Source organism: Triticum aestivum, chromosome 7D (genome assembly GCF_018294505.1).
Source record: "Triticum aestivum cultivar Chinese Spring chromosome 7D, IWGSC CS RefSeq v2.1, whole genome shotgun sequence".
Lineage (NCBI taxonomy): Eukaryota > Viridiplantae > Streptophyta > Magnoliopsida > Poales > Poaceae > Triticum > Triticum aestivum.
Genome location: NC_057814.1, coordinates 603,191,972 through 603,207,350, shown reverse-complemented (window position 1 = coordinate 603,207,350; position 15,379 = coordinate 603,191,972). Strand labels below are relative to the sequence as shown.

At 45.5% G+C, this 15,379-nt stretch overlaps 2 protein-coding genes across 3 annotated transcripts; one reads left to right on the top strand and one right to left on the bottom strand.

The window, feature by feature from the left end:
* Nucleotides 1-4,493: 4,493 nt before the first annotated feature.
* Nucleotides 4,494-6,369, bottom strand: LOC123164229 (red chlorophyll catabolite reductase 1, chloroplastic). Its single transcript, XM_044581639.1, has 2 exons — nt 5,713-6,369; nt 4,494-5,313 (listed from the first exon to the last, which is right to left on the bottom strand). Exons 1-2 carry the CDS (start codon nt 6,352-6,354, stop codon nt 4,696-4,698), a joined length of 1,260 nt encoding a protein of 419 aa, XP_044437574.1. The 5' UTR covers nt 6,355-6,369; the 3' UTR covers nt 4,494-4,695.
* On the top strand, nt 6,155-12,238 carry LOC123164230 (probable calcium-binding protein CML8). Of its 2 annotated transcripts, XM_044581642.1 has the most exons (13): nt 6,155-6,417; nt 6,510-6,670; nt 6,842-6,974; nt 7,080-7,129; nt 7,218-7,285; nt 7,582-7,680; nt 7,911-7,970; nt 8,063-8,122; nt 8,519-8,602; nt 10,960-11,147; nt 11,311-11,491; nt 11,614-11,716; nt 11,826-12,238. In XM_044581642.1, exons 1-13 carry the CDS (start codon nt 6,353-6,355, stop codon nt 11,894-11,896), a joined length of 1,323 nt encoding a protein of 440 aa, XP_044437577.1. In that variant the 5' UTR covers nt 6,155-6,352; the 3' UTR covers nt 11,897-12,238. The 2 variants fall into 2 exon arrangements, with proteins under 2 accessions (XP_044437577.1, XP_044437576.1); XM_044581641.1 differs by lacking the exons at nt 6,155-6,417; nt 6,510-6,670; nt 6,842-6,974; ... (4 more) ...; nt 8,063-8,122; nt 8,519-8,602 and adding an exon at nt 10,089-10,695.
* Nucleotides 12,239-15,379: the final 3,141 nt, after the last annotated feature.

Here is a 15,379-nt window from a genome sequence, read left to right as displayed (position 1 = left end):
TAACGGGATCACATCATTAGGAGAATGATGTGATGGACAAGACCCAATCCTAAGCATAGCGCAAAGATCGTGTAGTTCGTTTGCTAGAGCTTTTCCAATGTCAAGTATCTTTTCCTTAGACCATGAGATCGTGTAACTCCCGGATGCCGTAGGAGTGCTTTGGGTGTACCAAACGTCACAACGTAACTGGGTGACTATAAAGGTGCACTACAGGTATCTCTGAAAGTGTCTGTTGGGTTGACACGGATCGAGACTGGGATTTGTCACTCCGTATGACGGAGAGGTATCTCTGGGCCCACTCGGTAATGCATCATCATAATGAGCTCAAAGTGACCAAGTGTTGGTAACGGGATCATGCATTACGGTACGAGTAAAGTGACTTGCCAGTAACGAGATTGAACGAGGTATTGGGATACCGACGATCGAATCTCGGGCAAGTAACGTACCGATTGACAAAGGGAATTGTATACGGGATTGATTGAATCCTCGACATCGTGGTTCATCCGATGAGATCATCGTGGAACATGTGGGAGCCAACATGGGTATCCAGATCCCGATGTTGGTTATTGACCGGAGAGTCGTCTCGGTCATGTCTGCATGTCTCCCGAACCCGTAGGGTCTACACACTTAAGGTTCGGTGACGCTAGGGTTGTAGAGATATTAGTATGCGGAAACCCGAAAGTTGTTCGGAGTCCCGGATGAGATCCCGGACATCACGAGGAGTTCCGGAATGGTCCGGAGGTGAAGAATTATATATAGGAAGTCCAGTTTCGGCCACCGGGAAAGTTTCGGGGGTTATCGGTATTGTACCGGGACCACCGGAAGGGTCCCGGGGGTCCACCGGGTGGGGCCACCTGTCCCGGAGGGCCCTATGGGCTGAAGTGGGGAGGGGAACCAGCCACTGGTGGGCTGGTGCGCCCCCCTTGGGCCTCCCCTGCGCCTAGGGTTGGAAACCCTGGGGGTGGGGGGGCGCCCCACTTGGCTTGGGGGGCAAGCCACCCCCTTGGCCGCCGCCCCCCCCCTCAGATGGGATCTCCAGGGGGCCGGCGCCCCCCCAGGACCCCTATATATAGTGGGGGGGAGGGAGGGCAGCAGTACCCTAGCCCCTGGCGCCTCCCTCTCCCTCCCGTGACACCTCTCCCTCCCGCTTGCGCTTGGCGAAGCCCTGCCGGGATCCCCGCTACTTCCACCACCACGCCGTCGTGCTGCTGGATCCCCATCAACCTCTCCTTCCCCTTGCTGGATAAAGAAGGAGGAGACGTCGCTGCTTCGTACGTGTGTTGAACGCGGAGGTGTCGTCCGTTCGGCGCTCGGTCATCGGTGATTTGGATCACGACGAGTACGACTCCATCAACCCCGTTCACTTGGACGCTTCCGCTCGCGATCTACAAGGGTATGTAGATGCACTCCTTCCTTCTCGCTGCTAGTAAACTCCATAGATGGATCTTGGTGATGCGTAGAAATTTTTTGATTTCTGCTACGAACCCCTTCAAGGATGAGGGCCGACGGGGGCGGATACCAAAACCATCGCACTATATAATAACAAGCAATAAAATAGTAAGAAAATTAGACAAGTATTTATCTAAAGTAAGAATTTTTTTTTCTTTCAGAAAGAAGATAAGAACAAGAGGCTCACCATGGTGGTGCCGGCGACGAGATCGGCGCGGGCGATCGACGGCGGTGAAGACGAGAATGGGACGTGACGGGCCGCTAAACCTAGACAAATCTCGAGGAAAATGGAGCTTTGAGGTCGAACTTCGAGACGAGAAAGCTTAACTAGTGTGGCTCGGGCATTTCATCGAACACCTCATGTGCATAGGAGGTGAGGTAGAGCACCACAAAGCCCTCCCCTCGCCGGCCAGAGAAAAACAGAGCACTGGAGTGCTCTACTCGTGGGCGAGGGGTATATATAGGCACCTCATTGGTCCCGGTTCGTGGCATGAACCGGGACTAAAGGGCTGCCTGTGGTCCCGGTTCAAGCCACCAACCGGGACCAATGGTGGTGGGCCAGGAGCGAGGCCCATTGGTCCCGGTTCGTCCCACCAACCGGGACCAAAGGAGCCAGACGAACCAGGACCAATGCCCCCACGAGGCCCGGCAGGCCCCTAGCCTCACGAACCGGGACCAGTGCCCCCATGGGTTCCGGTTCTGGACTGAACCGGGACTAATGGGCTGACCCGGCCTGAACCAAAGCCCTCTTTTCTACTAGTGAAAAGGGTTGCTGAAAAGGGAAAGCCCCAGTTTGATACTATGGCATCGTGTACAAGTGCCAACCATCAGGCCACAACGACACTTAATAACATAAACAAATTTTATCTTGTGTATTGTTTTTTTCTATGTAAGATAGATTTGATTTTAATTTATCAGTGATAAATAGATATAAAAAAAGATAAAAGTGCTATGTATTGTATAGTATAAATTTTATGTATTCCAATGGCAGCAAGCTATGTTTTTTGCACATAGTACCTAACTTTGAATATATATTCCCGCAAAAAATAGTGCAGATTGAATGAATGCAAATTATTTTGGACAAAACAACGAAATTTTTGGTTGAATTTGATTTTTAAAATTCTAAAATCGGATCAAGGAAATAAAATGTAGAATGAATATACGTAAATTATTTTGGACAAATCAACGAAATGTTTGTCTGAATTCGAATAATTCTAAATTGAAATATTTATATAAAAGGAAATATAGTGCACAGTGAATGTACGTATGTTTTTCAGACAAATAAACTCCATTTATGCTTGAATTCGAATAAATGTAAATTTAAAAATCTAAATAAAAGAACATACGGTGCAGAATGCATGTATATAAATTCTTCTGGACAAATCAAATATTTTTTGTTTGAATTCGAAAAAACTTAAAATTAAAATCTAGATGAAAGAAAATATAGTGTAGAATGAATGTACGTTAATTTTTCGGACAAATCAACTCTTTTTTTTGAATTGGAACAATTTTTATTTTAAAATCTTGATAAATGAAAATATAGTGCAGAATGAATGTACGTAAATTCTTTTGGATAAATCAACGACATTGTGTTTTGAATTTGAATAATTTGAAATTTTAAAATCTAGATAAAGAAAAATATAGGTCAAAATGAATGCACATAATTTTTTGTGACAAACCATAAAAGAAATTCTTTGAATGTGAATATCTAGATAAAAGAAAATATTGTTCAGAATGAATGTTTACAAATTTCTTTCGGACTACGTGCTCGAGCTCGAGGTCTGAACTTTTTCATAATAGTAGTCCAAGTAACTTCGGTTTTAGTAATGAAAAAATTCAGACAAATCAACAGAAATTTTGTCTGAATTCAAATAAATTTAAATTAATAATCTAGATAAGAGAAAATATAGTTCAGAACGTGTACTTTTACACTTGGATATATATCTTTGTAGTCTCAAATAAACATGAAGTAACATTAGGCGGTTGGTTAGGACGCCCGCTTTAGTGCAACAGGTCGCCGGTTTGAAGTGGGGTTTCCCTTTTCCCGGTTTGATTTTTTACTTTAATTCGTATGGTCTATGTTATATAAAGCAAATTGTATACATTTAATGTAAAACTTCAGCTGGTCAAGTGGCAGTCTATAGTGGGTGAATCACAGCAGGTCGTCTGATCAAATCCCACAAGCGTTCCAATGTTTTCCATTTATTTCAGATTTTTTTTGTGTAAATAAATAAAATACAAGGGTGCTATCTAAAAAAGTGCATGCGGATTACCACCATCTCAGCTACTGACAGTGGGCCCCACCATGTGGCACGCATAGGGATACGACTGGATACCGTAGAAAGCACCGTATATGAATAAGAGGACAAGTTAGATGACCAGAAACACGTATTTTACAAGTTTATGCACTAAACTGAACGTTGTGTGCAAGTTCTGTGACTTCTAGTGTATTTACCTCAAACCCTTTTGTATAGTACGTCGCTGCACCAGTGTATGTACATATACTCAAGGGTGGGGGGGGGGGGGGCATTGGCTCCCAACCTTGAAATAAGTTGTGAAGAATTTGGTAGAGCTTACTCTGGATTTATTAGCATGCTCCGCCCAATATAGACAATAGTTAGTTCATATCCAAATCCTTAATGGCACCGCCCCTAAACGGAACATCCGCAAAGTATAAACTAAGGCTCGCTTGAATTGTCGGTTGCCTCCCAAATACCTCCGTAATCGATACAGAGGTTTCTATTCCAGACGGAAAATACAGTGCGGCCGGTAATTTACACCTGTAAATTAAATCCGGGTGTATAAACTTACACCGAATCCGAGCAGCGCCTAAACCTTCGCGTCTTTTTTGCTCAATGTTTTCCGGGAGTTGTTTTGATTATATACTCTTTTAGTTCCTTAAGAAAAGTCTGAATGGATAATGTTTGCTTCCCACAGACCACTCGACACGTAGAGAAGGAAAGCAAAGCAGTGAAAGCGAAAGGAATGTGTAGCTCCAAGAAACCTTGCCTAACCTCTGTACAGTTGCTACCCAAAACTGGAGATCACCAAATGTGAGGCCTCAAGGGTCGTTTCATACACACACAAAAATGATGGAGATAATGCATCTTGTTGGCAAATCATCATCACACCATTCAGTTCAGTGATTCTGACAAGACGGATTACAGATTAGAAACATTTTCCACCAAATAACTATTTCCATTCCCATTGGCTTGTAATCTAAAGTCACATTTCTACTTCTGAATGCTAGGCCTCCTCCACCCCAAAGGCCTTACGAATTTCGGCGATGACACGGCCGGACACGTCGGGGCCAAACATCCTCGGCAAATTCGCGGTCAGGTCGACCTCGATCGACTTTGATCTTACAGTCCGGTCCCTCTTAACCATGATCTCCCTCTCGCCCTCGTCCACTTCAGAGGTGTCACCGGCGCAAGTACCAAGCCATATCTGAAGAAGACCCTTAACAACAGACGCCAGATGACCATGCACTATCTCCTCCAAGACACTCTCCCCTCCTTGCCCACAGTCAATGGTGAAGAACACCGCCGTGGGAGAGAATGCGCTGCGCACGAAGAGGGACGGCGAAAGGTACGGGCGGGCTTGCGGCAATTCTTCGATGATCTTGCGTTGCTTGTCCGCCTCAGTATTTCCATAGTACTTCTCGATGTACTCCGGGTGGAGCGCGAGGTCTTTCCGTGGCAGCAGGTCCAGAAGCACGACCATTGAAGTTGGGCTGCCCTGTATGAACTCCATGACGAAATGTGGCGCGTCCGTCGAGGCGTTTAGGTTAATGAAGAGAGACGTGATGTCGATTGCACCGTTCGGGACTTTGCAGTGAAGCGACGACTGCAGCATGAAATCGATCTGTAGACAAGAAAGAACACTTGAGCTGTAACTGTTGTTCCTTGCTGCTGTTGTATGATTTCAAAAGGAGCAAGCAAAGTAAAGCAAGTTTTTATAAGTGAGTTTGCTTTCATGATTCCAATGCTCCTGTTCTTTCTGGCGACCGTGTTAACAAAAGTTTCAGATGGAGCTGCCACGCAAAAGTTCCATCCGAGCAAATGTCTTCCGATTCTAGTTGAGTCGTGGTGGGCAGTAAGTAGTACTCCCTCCATCCGGAATTACTTGTCATCAAAATGAATTGAAAATGGATGTATGTATAACTAAAATACATCTAGATACATCCATTTCAATGACAGGTATTTCCGGACGGAGGGAGCAGTAGTATTTTGTGAGTGAGACCTCGGGGGCGAGAGGAAGTACCGAGGAGCCGGGCGCGCCGCGGCGCACGTCCAGGGAGCCGAGGGCGGTGCCGTCGCCGTTGCGGAACTCGGCGACGTCGGCGGGGACGGCCGAGGGCAGCAGCCGGTCGCCCAGCCGCGCCTCCGCCTCTCCCGCCACGGCCCGCGCCACCTCCCGGTGCGCCACGGACGGCATGCCCGCCGGTCCGGCCGACGCGCGCACGGCGCTCGACGCTTTGCCCCTGAGCGGAGAAGCCGCGCGGGGGAGCCGGAGCGCGCCGCGAGGGAGGCGGGAGACGGCAGGGCGCGCCGGCGCGGAGACGGAAATGGAGGCTCGGGAAGGGGCGGGCGCGGTCGCTGGCGGCGAGCGGAGGCGGTGCTCTGGCCGGAGCAGCATGGCAAGCGACCGCGCGGACAGCGACGAGGCGTGGAATAGGAGTAGTAAGCAGAGGTGTGCGGTCTCCAGCCACTGGATGGGCAGAGAAGGAAGGTGGGGCAGGGTGAATGCCAACGAGTCACCGCGTGTCCGTGGCGTGGAGTAGGCGTGTAACCGTGCCGTGCTATCAGGATAACGTTTCCTCGTTGCCGGGGGGAAGCTCTCTCGTGTCCTCCTCTGCTCTTCCTCGACGAGAGTGAGGCCGGCCACCGGCGACAGGGCGGCCATGGCGGCGGCGCTTCTCTCCCCGGCCTCCCCCCTCCCCCGCTCCTCCTCCGCGGCCCACCCCAGGTACTTATCGTTCCATCCACACACATGTGCAGCCAATTGTTCCATGGCCAACCTTGTCCGTTGGAGCGTCCTGATTCTTGGGAGCTCTGTAGGAGCAAGGGCGCGGCTGGTGCAGCATGGTGCGCTCCGCCGTCCAGGAGGAGGGCGGTCTCGTGCTCGTGCGCGCCCGATTCGTGGAGCCGCGGGCTGGAGCGGAGGCAGCTCGTGCTGTCCGGCCTCGCCTGCTCCTTTGCAATCGTCCTCCCGATTTCAGGTGGGTTACTCATTTCACTCACGATCTCTCCTAAGTTGTAGATTTCCTTGTCCTCGGATTTACCAGTGGATTGTAGATGGCATTGTGAGCGTCTTCACATTCTGATGATGGTTTGTGTTACTGTTTCACCTTTCTGATGTGAAAGTTCTTTGGTCATGCATGCTGATCCAGTAGTAGAATCGTGTGCTGCTGCTGCCGAGGTGGACGACGACGGCGTGAAGATGGCCATGCTGGTAGACGAGACCAACGCCTACTCTTTTCTTTACCCGGTTCAGCTGCCAGGGAAGAAAACCTCCTTCAGATGGTATTTTTCCAGTCCCCTGTCTGAAACTTCCTATGAAACATGTTTTGTTTACATGCTCTGCTGTCTTCTTCACCAGACAAAACTTACTAATGTTTTGCTTTCCAGGGTAGAGTCGAGGAAATCGGAGCGATATTCCTCTGCGGCGCCACTATCTCGTGAGTAGTCCCCGGTATAGCAGAAACACATTTTCAGAGTCTTCCTGTGTGGTTTGAATGGGAGGCGAAGCTGACATACTCTTTGCAGCTGATGCACGGCAACGCATCGTATCGGAGCGCCTTGACATGATCAACAATGCTGTCATCTCAGTCTCGGTAATTTCTAAAATACTACTCCCTCCGTCCCAAAATAAGTGTCTCAACTTTGTACTACAAAGTTAGTACAATGTTAAGATACTTATTTTGGGACGGAGGGAGTACTATCTGGTACTTGGAGATGTCCAAATTTGCTCTGTGCAAAAGATTCTGTTAGCAATTTGGTTGGTGGTTTAGTGCAAGTTGATGATGTTCAAACAGATTGTGTACATGGTCTCGTGTCAGTTGAGCTCCCAAAAGTAAAACAAATCGACCAATAATACAACACACCAATGCTCATCAGCTTTCTGTTGCAGATTGGGCCACCAAGTTCACGCTTTCTACCTTCGAAAGACAAGAAAACTTGGGCTGCAAAAGATGTTGCTGATTGCGTTCTGTCTGACAAATCTTCATTGGTAACTATTTCTTCTATCTATGTAAATGAAAATGGCATCATTCTTAATCTCGAAAAAGGGTATCATTCTTTGTGACAAGAGCAATCACATACGTACATTATTAATTTCAGAAGAAATTTCTGGTTTAATGTTTATCATGCTTTTCACATATTGGTATATCTAAAAAGCAAAGTTCAGCCAAAAACAGAGTCACAGGTCAGATACTCATGACAAACTACATCCCTTTGCAGAAGGTAACGACAAGCCAGCGAATGGCGGAGAGTTCCGTCCTTGATGCACACACTACAGATGTAAGTTCTGGCGACTTTCGCCGGTGACTCGTAGTCATGTTTTTCTTTTGGAGCTGATATGCATCTGGCACATTTGTAAAATTTGTTTGTAGGTTGATGGAGAGCCATACTGGTATTATGAATATATTGTTCGGAAATCACCAACAAAATCTGTAAGTTTTTCAGCCATCTATGTACTCCCTCCGTCCGGAAATACTCGTCGGAGGAATGGATGTATCTAGATGTATTTTAGTTCTAGATACATTCATTTTTATGCATTTCTCCGACAAGTATTTCCGGACGGAGGGAGTAGTATTTGATAACAAAACATACATGTGAAAGATCAAGGGATAAAATTTTGCATTATAATGCTTTTCTGAAGCACTGCGTTGACTGGTTGGTGTGAGGTTGTGGCTTGTGCAGGAATATAAGATAACATGTTACCTTTGTTGTCTCAGGCACCAGAACCTAATCTGTTTCGGCACAATGTAGCATGTACTGCTGAGCGAGATGGTATTGTTTCATCTTTGCATTCTTTTTCAAGACATTTTAGTCCCTTATATTTACAGGATGGCTTTGTACACTCCCCTTTCTTTTCACTAGGTTTCCTCTACTCGTTAAATGCCTCCACTCTCAGCAAGCAGTGGGAATCTGTAAGTTCTATACTGTTTTTGATAGTTTCTTCTTATGTTATTACAAAAAAATAGTATTGTGGGTTCATTTTATTATTTTCATTTAACAGAAACATGTCTTTTTCTTTGAACCTATCTTATGTAATTTCATCTACTTACTAACGATTAAACCTCTCTTGGAACACAGATGGGACCTTTGCTACAAAAGGCTGTGGCATCCTTTCACCTCCTCCCCCCGACAGAGAAATATGTTCCTCCTTACCAGGATCCATGGAGGTTTTGGTAATGGGTCCGTTCTTCGTGCAGTTTTGGCGATCCAACGACTTCAAGTTTTGGTCCGTGTTTCTTGTAATAGATTCTTCAGTAGCACTTTCAGCTCTAAGGAACGAATTCTAGATACTTTAGTTTTTGGCCAATCTACTACGAATTGGATGTTTTAGTAAATTATGAATGTCAAACGTACCCAGCAGCAATAAACAATGCAACCACCATTATTATTTTGAAAATGCAACAACCATCATTTTTGTCGAAACCCCTTTCTACTCTACTCAACAGAGGAAAAAAGCATCGCGTAATAGCCAATAGTTAGTGCAGTTTGACGTAGACGTGGCAAAAATAGTTAGTGCAATTTAATCACACAATTAATTAATTACTCCCTCCGTCCCACAATATAAGTTCATTTTTCAAGCTATGAGAGTACATGTCATCCTATGACCGTAGGTGTTATTTTTTCATTAGGTGCTTACTATTCAGCATTAAGTTTCTTGTCAGTGTAACAATTTACATTTTCACGGGTTCAATTCTGTTAACTGCTTTTGCATGTCTCGTCTCGTTTATAAAATTGTACTATATGACTAATTTCATGATTAAACGGGTCGGGTCTTTCTTTTGTAGAATCGACCGGGTCTCTATCCTATCTGCCCAAATGGGCACTGGGCCTATCAGGCTTTATTTCCTACTCGGGTTTAAATACATTTTGTCCCAAATGCGCGGTGTACATGTTTGGAACATTGCTTGCGGCCTGTGGGTCCACGTGCTTTTTAGAGAAAATTCATAAAGCCCCTTTTTAAATTAATGAAGCCATCAACCGGCTAGCATACAGTGATGCTGATTACAAAGGCAAAAGCTTGGAGAAAAAACTGAAAGATAACAGACAGTGCTCGCTCACGATCAAGAACTACATAGTAGAGCAACTGCGAGCAGGGTACCACATGGAAACTAGGATCAAGCCGGCGGAGAGCTAAACAAAAACTTGAACAGCGGTGCACCTACGACCAGTAGACCGCAAATGTGATGGCCGGGAGGAACCGAGCCGCGTGGAGAAAAACGCCGGCTCAGACGCCTGCCGCCCCGAGCCAATGCCGTACGTCCAAGCCGCGCCACAACATGCGGACGCCGATTTCGTTAAGGACATTGTTTTTTCTATCAATTATTAAAGATGCAGAATGGTGAAAATAAAAGGGGCATCTTGCAAAGAGTGCTGGAGTGGGCCCTGCTAGAAAGTGGCGGATACGGATTTTTGTATCTCACAGTCAGCTGCAGCTACAACACGAAAAACCTGTCGCCGTCAGAATCAAATGGCGAACAGTAGTATCCAATTAATATTCATCTACTTTGCAAAATAGAACAATCACACACCCTTGACTCTTGAGCCTTGAGCCTTGAGCCGTCCAGCGCTCCGGTCACAGTCGCCTGTTGGGGGCAGCCTGTTACGTGTCCGGGCCGTAAAAGTGACACAAGCACGCACATAGGGCGCTATCGTTTAATGCAACACGAAACAGCCCACTGAAACCCGGAAAAGCATGTGCCAAAGCTGCACGCTAGTCCGTCACCTGTGCTCTCTAAATCTAATGATCCCCTTTCTGTTTTTAACACAAGGGAACGTGGTTCCGTGAGCACTTTCTTCAGAATTCCCCTCTCTACTTTCCTCTCTCGCTGGCTCGTGGAAAGAAGACGACCCAACCCGATCATTCTCCCACTTTCTGCAAGAATCTGACTATCTGAGTCTTAAGAAAGGAGGAGAAGAAGAAGGTGCCAGTCGGGCTGGCCAATAATTGCGAAGGCGGGAGCTAGGGAGAAACCTCTGCTCTGCACTGCTTCGCCCCCTGCAAATGGTACGCGATTGATGTATTCTGACCAGCTGATTCAAAGTTACTTGCGATCGCGGGATTTGTTCTAGCTAATTTCTTGCTGCTCCTCTTTGCTCTTGCCACCCCTGATTGATAACCCGCCCAATGATATGTAGGAGTAGACTTCAGTGAAAGCAGAGTTTTCCTTGTTTCCCCTTAGTTATGTAGTCAGGGTAGGAAAGAGCTCAATTACTCCACTGGAGAGTAACAGTACGGTGAGCTGAGCTCTGCTTTTCGTTTGGCATGTAGACGAGCTACTTCAGAGGGCAGCGGCAGGAGCCTTCTTCTGATGATCCCCGGCCCGGTTACCGGAGGGACAGGGGCGGCCGCAAGCGCCTGACGGCGCAGAAGAGGAAGGAGATCAAGGAGGCCTTCGATCTCTTCGACACCGACGGCTCCGGCACCATCGATGCAAGGGAGCTCAACGTCGCAATGAGGTACCACTGACTGCTCAGTCTACTCTTCTTGATTTGATTCCGGCGCCGTCGGAAACCTGTACCTTTGAATTTTGATTGTGATTCAGTCATCCAGGGAGTGAGTCCATCATCTGATTCGTTCGTGTGCCTTGATGTGTTGATATATATGTTTCTTGATTTGCAGAGCGCTGGGGTTTGAGATGACGCCGGAGCAGATCCAGCAGATGATCGCGGAGGTGGACAAGGACGGCAGCGGGACCATCGACCTGGACGAGTTCATACACATGATGACGGACAAGATGGGCGAGAGGGACGCCAGGGACGAGCTCCACAAGGCCTTCCGGATCATCGACCAGGACGCCAACGTACGCACACTACTCACGACCACTCACCAACCAAATTAAACAACAAAGAGATTGGGAATTTGCGATATGTTGTGGCAATCTCTGTCTCTCTGTTAATGCAATCATCCATGATCCATCCGCAGGGGAAGATATCGGATATGGACATCCAGCGGCTGGCCATCGAGGCCGGCGAGCACTTCACGCTCGACGAGGTCAGAGAGATGATCCAGGCCGCCGACGAAAACGGTCCGTGTACTGCACCTGCACCTGCACATCTCTCTCTCTTTGGTATCGTCTAGGTTGCTTTGTGGTTCAAGTATTGATCTGCGCTGACTCGATCTGATCATGCGTGCAGGTGACGGCGAGGTCGACATGGAGGAGTTCATGAAGATGATGAAGCGGACGGGCTTCGGCGCCGGATTCTAGAGCTGATGAGCAGAGGACAAGTGCGGGGTGGAAGGAGTGCCAAGCACTGGGCCGACATAGTTGGTCGATTGTACTGTACATGTGCCTACTAGATCGTGCTGCATACGTAGTACATGTAGTTTCGCATGTTTGCACCTGTGGTAACTGCGCATGTCTCAAGAAAAAAACATGTGGTAACTGCGGCTTAGGGTCCATCAATTTGTCCTGTGGAAACATTTTAGTCCATCAATTTGAGAAATGTACTGGGCTAGTCCTCAAACTGGCAATCGGGTTTCCAAAATCATCCTGGCCCAGACAAGTGGTGCTGTTCATTTGCCAATAATAATAATAATACACTTTCTATGTTTTTTTCTCACGTAAATACTTACTTGTAAATGGTATCACTATTATGGTCTGATGAATAAAGTATTCTCCCTGTCAAAAAATATAAGCGGTCCCTTCATCGCTCATCCAAATAAGAAATAGTTATTACACGTCTAAGTTGATGTCATATTTTTTTATTGTCCCGTTTCCACCTCTCCACCATCCCCATTTTTTTATGATCGATTTTTAGGAAAACTCACAAGCTTTATTAAGACGGCACGATGTTTACAGGGGCGAATAAAAGATCACCGGGTTGACCTAACCAAACAAGGCAGCCAACCCCTAAAAATAGTGTGTGCTTTGCAGGGAGGCCTATCTTTTAATAAAAAGACAACAAAGGATAAGGTTTCCACTTGGGTTTTCCCTCGAGGGCACAACGGGCCACATACGTGGTTTATAAATCATAGATGGCCCGAGTTGACTTTGAAGGGTTCCTTCCGATGGTTGACTTCGGCAAGGAAATTCAAACTATGAATGACGGCTTGACGTGGAGGAATGGTTGTGTAGCTATGGCAGTCGCACGTCGCATGTAGCTATTGGGCCGCAGAAAAGTGGCAGCTACAAGGCATAAGTGATGTTGATGGAGCAATGACACGTCTCGAGCTCTGGGGTGAAAGCCTAGGTCTGACCGAGTTGGTTATACCTGACAATGACGATTTATTTACGTTGTTATCTTATTGAAGGCATTGCTTGGATATGCTCGGGCTGGTTTTTCTGGATGAAAACTTAGATTCTAGCCTTGGATGATCGGATCCGGTGACGGCGGCGCTTAAGCGTTGCTCCCTTCCTGAAGGCATCGCTGTTAAAAAAACCTTGTCGCCTATGTGGTGCCATCAGATGGTTGGTGTAGATATGATCAATGATGTAGTTTGTCAATCGTGGATCTATTCGCTTTGTGGTTTATTTTCCTCGCCTACACATAGCTTTGGTCTTATATGACTTTGATATTTTTTGGTGTGTATTTTGTAGCGTGTGGTGGTGTCGGTTGTATGCATCTTCACTATGCAGATCTCAAGTGTGAACCCACTGTGTTTGTATCCTCTTTATACTTCACTTGGAGCCAATAAAATTATCGCACCTGGATCCAGGTGTCATTCTTTGATGCACATGTTTACCTGCTGATGTACAATTCCCATGACTGACCAAAATTCGCATGAAAAATGGACTACCGTGCACAATTTGTTGTGGGCATGCAAAATAACTAGCACTAATCCAAACAAGTGCCAAATTTTGGGGCAGGGTCAATTTTGGTCATCAAACAAAAACCCGTTCAAAACTCCCATTATGTCACGAGGCGATTTTGATCTGGGTAGCATGCGTAGCCATCGCCTTATCAATTGGTTCTTTAACTTCGCAAGCATATTTGACCGTCGATAGAACCAAGAAAAAGCGACCAAAATATTTTGAGAACAAACTAGTTGTAGATGTCGCCCTCACTTCGTAACTCTCATCTAGCCAGTATAAACATATCTTAAAGATATTTGTTAGATTATTGCCCTATAGAAGCCTCTAAAATGATATTTAAAAAGAAACTAAAGTGAATCCGAATGCATACAAAAACACACTATGCTAAAGAAGTAGGATAACTGGGGAAATGTTATTTTGTTTCACTTTCCATATCTCTTAAATTCGGTTTAGCAAAATATTTGTAACTACAGAACTAACTTTGAAAATCAACATAAATTTTAGCAAAATGTGGTTAAAGTTTTCAAAAAAATTGTGTTTGCCAATGTTTGAGTTAAACAAAATGTACGACGGCTTGACATCGAGAGATGGTTGTGTAGCGATGGCAGTCATACATCGCATGTAGCTATTGGGTCGCAGAAAAGTGGCAGTGACAAGGCATAAGTGATGTCGATGGAGCAATCAGACGTCTCAAGCTCTCGGGTGCACTACTAGGGCGGGAAAACGTCCAAGCTGTAGCGCGGAGGACCGCACTACTGCTATGACGCTACAACTAACTTTTAACAGTAGTGTGTGTTTCAACACGCGCTACTGTTAATTACTAGCAGCGCGTCCCGGCCCCACGCTACTACTCTTCTTCCGCATTCCATTTATCTTTTGTTTTGTAATGTATTTATACATCGTTATACAAGTTTTTATCCAGTAGCAATTTAGAGATTATTATATTATTATGATCATGATGAGTTATTATATCAGCGGTTTCTTTTCCTCACCTGCACATAGCTTTGGTCTTATATGGCTTTGCTATTTTCTGATGTATATTTTGTGGGCATGCGTTGGTGTTGGCTGTATGCATCTTAGTTATGTAGAGCTCAGGTGTGAACCCACTGTGTTTGTATCCTCTTAATACTTCATCTTGAGCCAATAAATCCACCCTTTATAAAGAAAAAATATCGCATCAGGATCAGGAGTCATTCTTTGATGCACATGCCAAACGGCGAGAATGCCCATGACTGGCTAAAATTCGCAAGAAAATGGACTGCCGTGGGAAATTTGGTGTGGGCATGCAAAAATAATTGGCATTAATCCAAACAAGGGTCAAATTTTGGGGCATAGTTGGTTCTGGTCATCAAACAAAAACCGGTTCAAAACTTCTATTATGTTTGCAAATTTATGTTGATAGCTTACCAAGCTAACCACTTGGGAACTTCTATTACTAGTCAATGTGTACGTGCAATGCATGTTAATTTGGAAGTATATTAAGTGCATGCGAATATTAAGTAGGATATTATTTGCGTGTTATTATGTGATTAGCACTATACTTGGCATGAAATTAACTGTACGCTAAACGTGTTGAGCGCTCGACATTGAAGCAGTCTAAGTCGTCGGATTGACGTGATTTGATGGCCAAGATTAATTGGATCTACCCCTTTGAGTCTTTTTATATTGGTATAGATGCAAATAATAATATTAGATTAGTGATAAAAATAATTCATAATATGGTTATGTATGATCTCTTACTTGCAAATATATCAAAAAATAATGAAAATACTAATAATGATGATAAAATAAAATACAAAGATGGAAACTATATTAATTGTTAAATTAAAAGAGTACAAAATTATTTTGACTTCGACAACACTGACCTATCGCATGCTCTTGTATAGCAACCAAATCTCGACAAGGCTGCTTAACCAAAGTTCATGGATGACCATT

Bases quoted from the DNA above. Each gene is read 5' to 3' on its own strand.
- LOC123164230 (XM_044581642.1), top strand. From the start codon at position 6,353: ATGGCGGCGGCGCTTCTCTCCCCGGCCTCCCCCCTCCCCCGCTCCTCC. The intron at 7,286-7,581 runs GTAATTTCTAAA...TTTCTGTTGCAG, and splicing joins ATGCTGTCATCTCAGTCTCG to ATTGGGCCACCAAGTTCACG. The intron at 11,492-11,613 runs GTACGCACACTA...ATCCATCCGCAG, and splicing joins TCATCGACCAGGACGCCAAC to GGGAAGATATCGGATATGGA.
- LOC123164229 (XM_044581639.1), bottom strand. From the start codon at position 6,354: ATGGCCGCCCTGTCGCCGGTGGCCGGCCTCACTCTCGTCGAGGAAGAG. The intron at 5,314-5,712 runs GTACTTCCTCTC...TCTTGTCTACAG, and splicing joins GCGGCGCGCCCGGCTCCTCG to ATCGATTTCATGCTGCAGTC.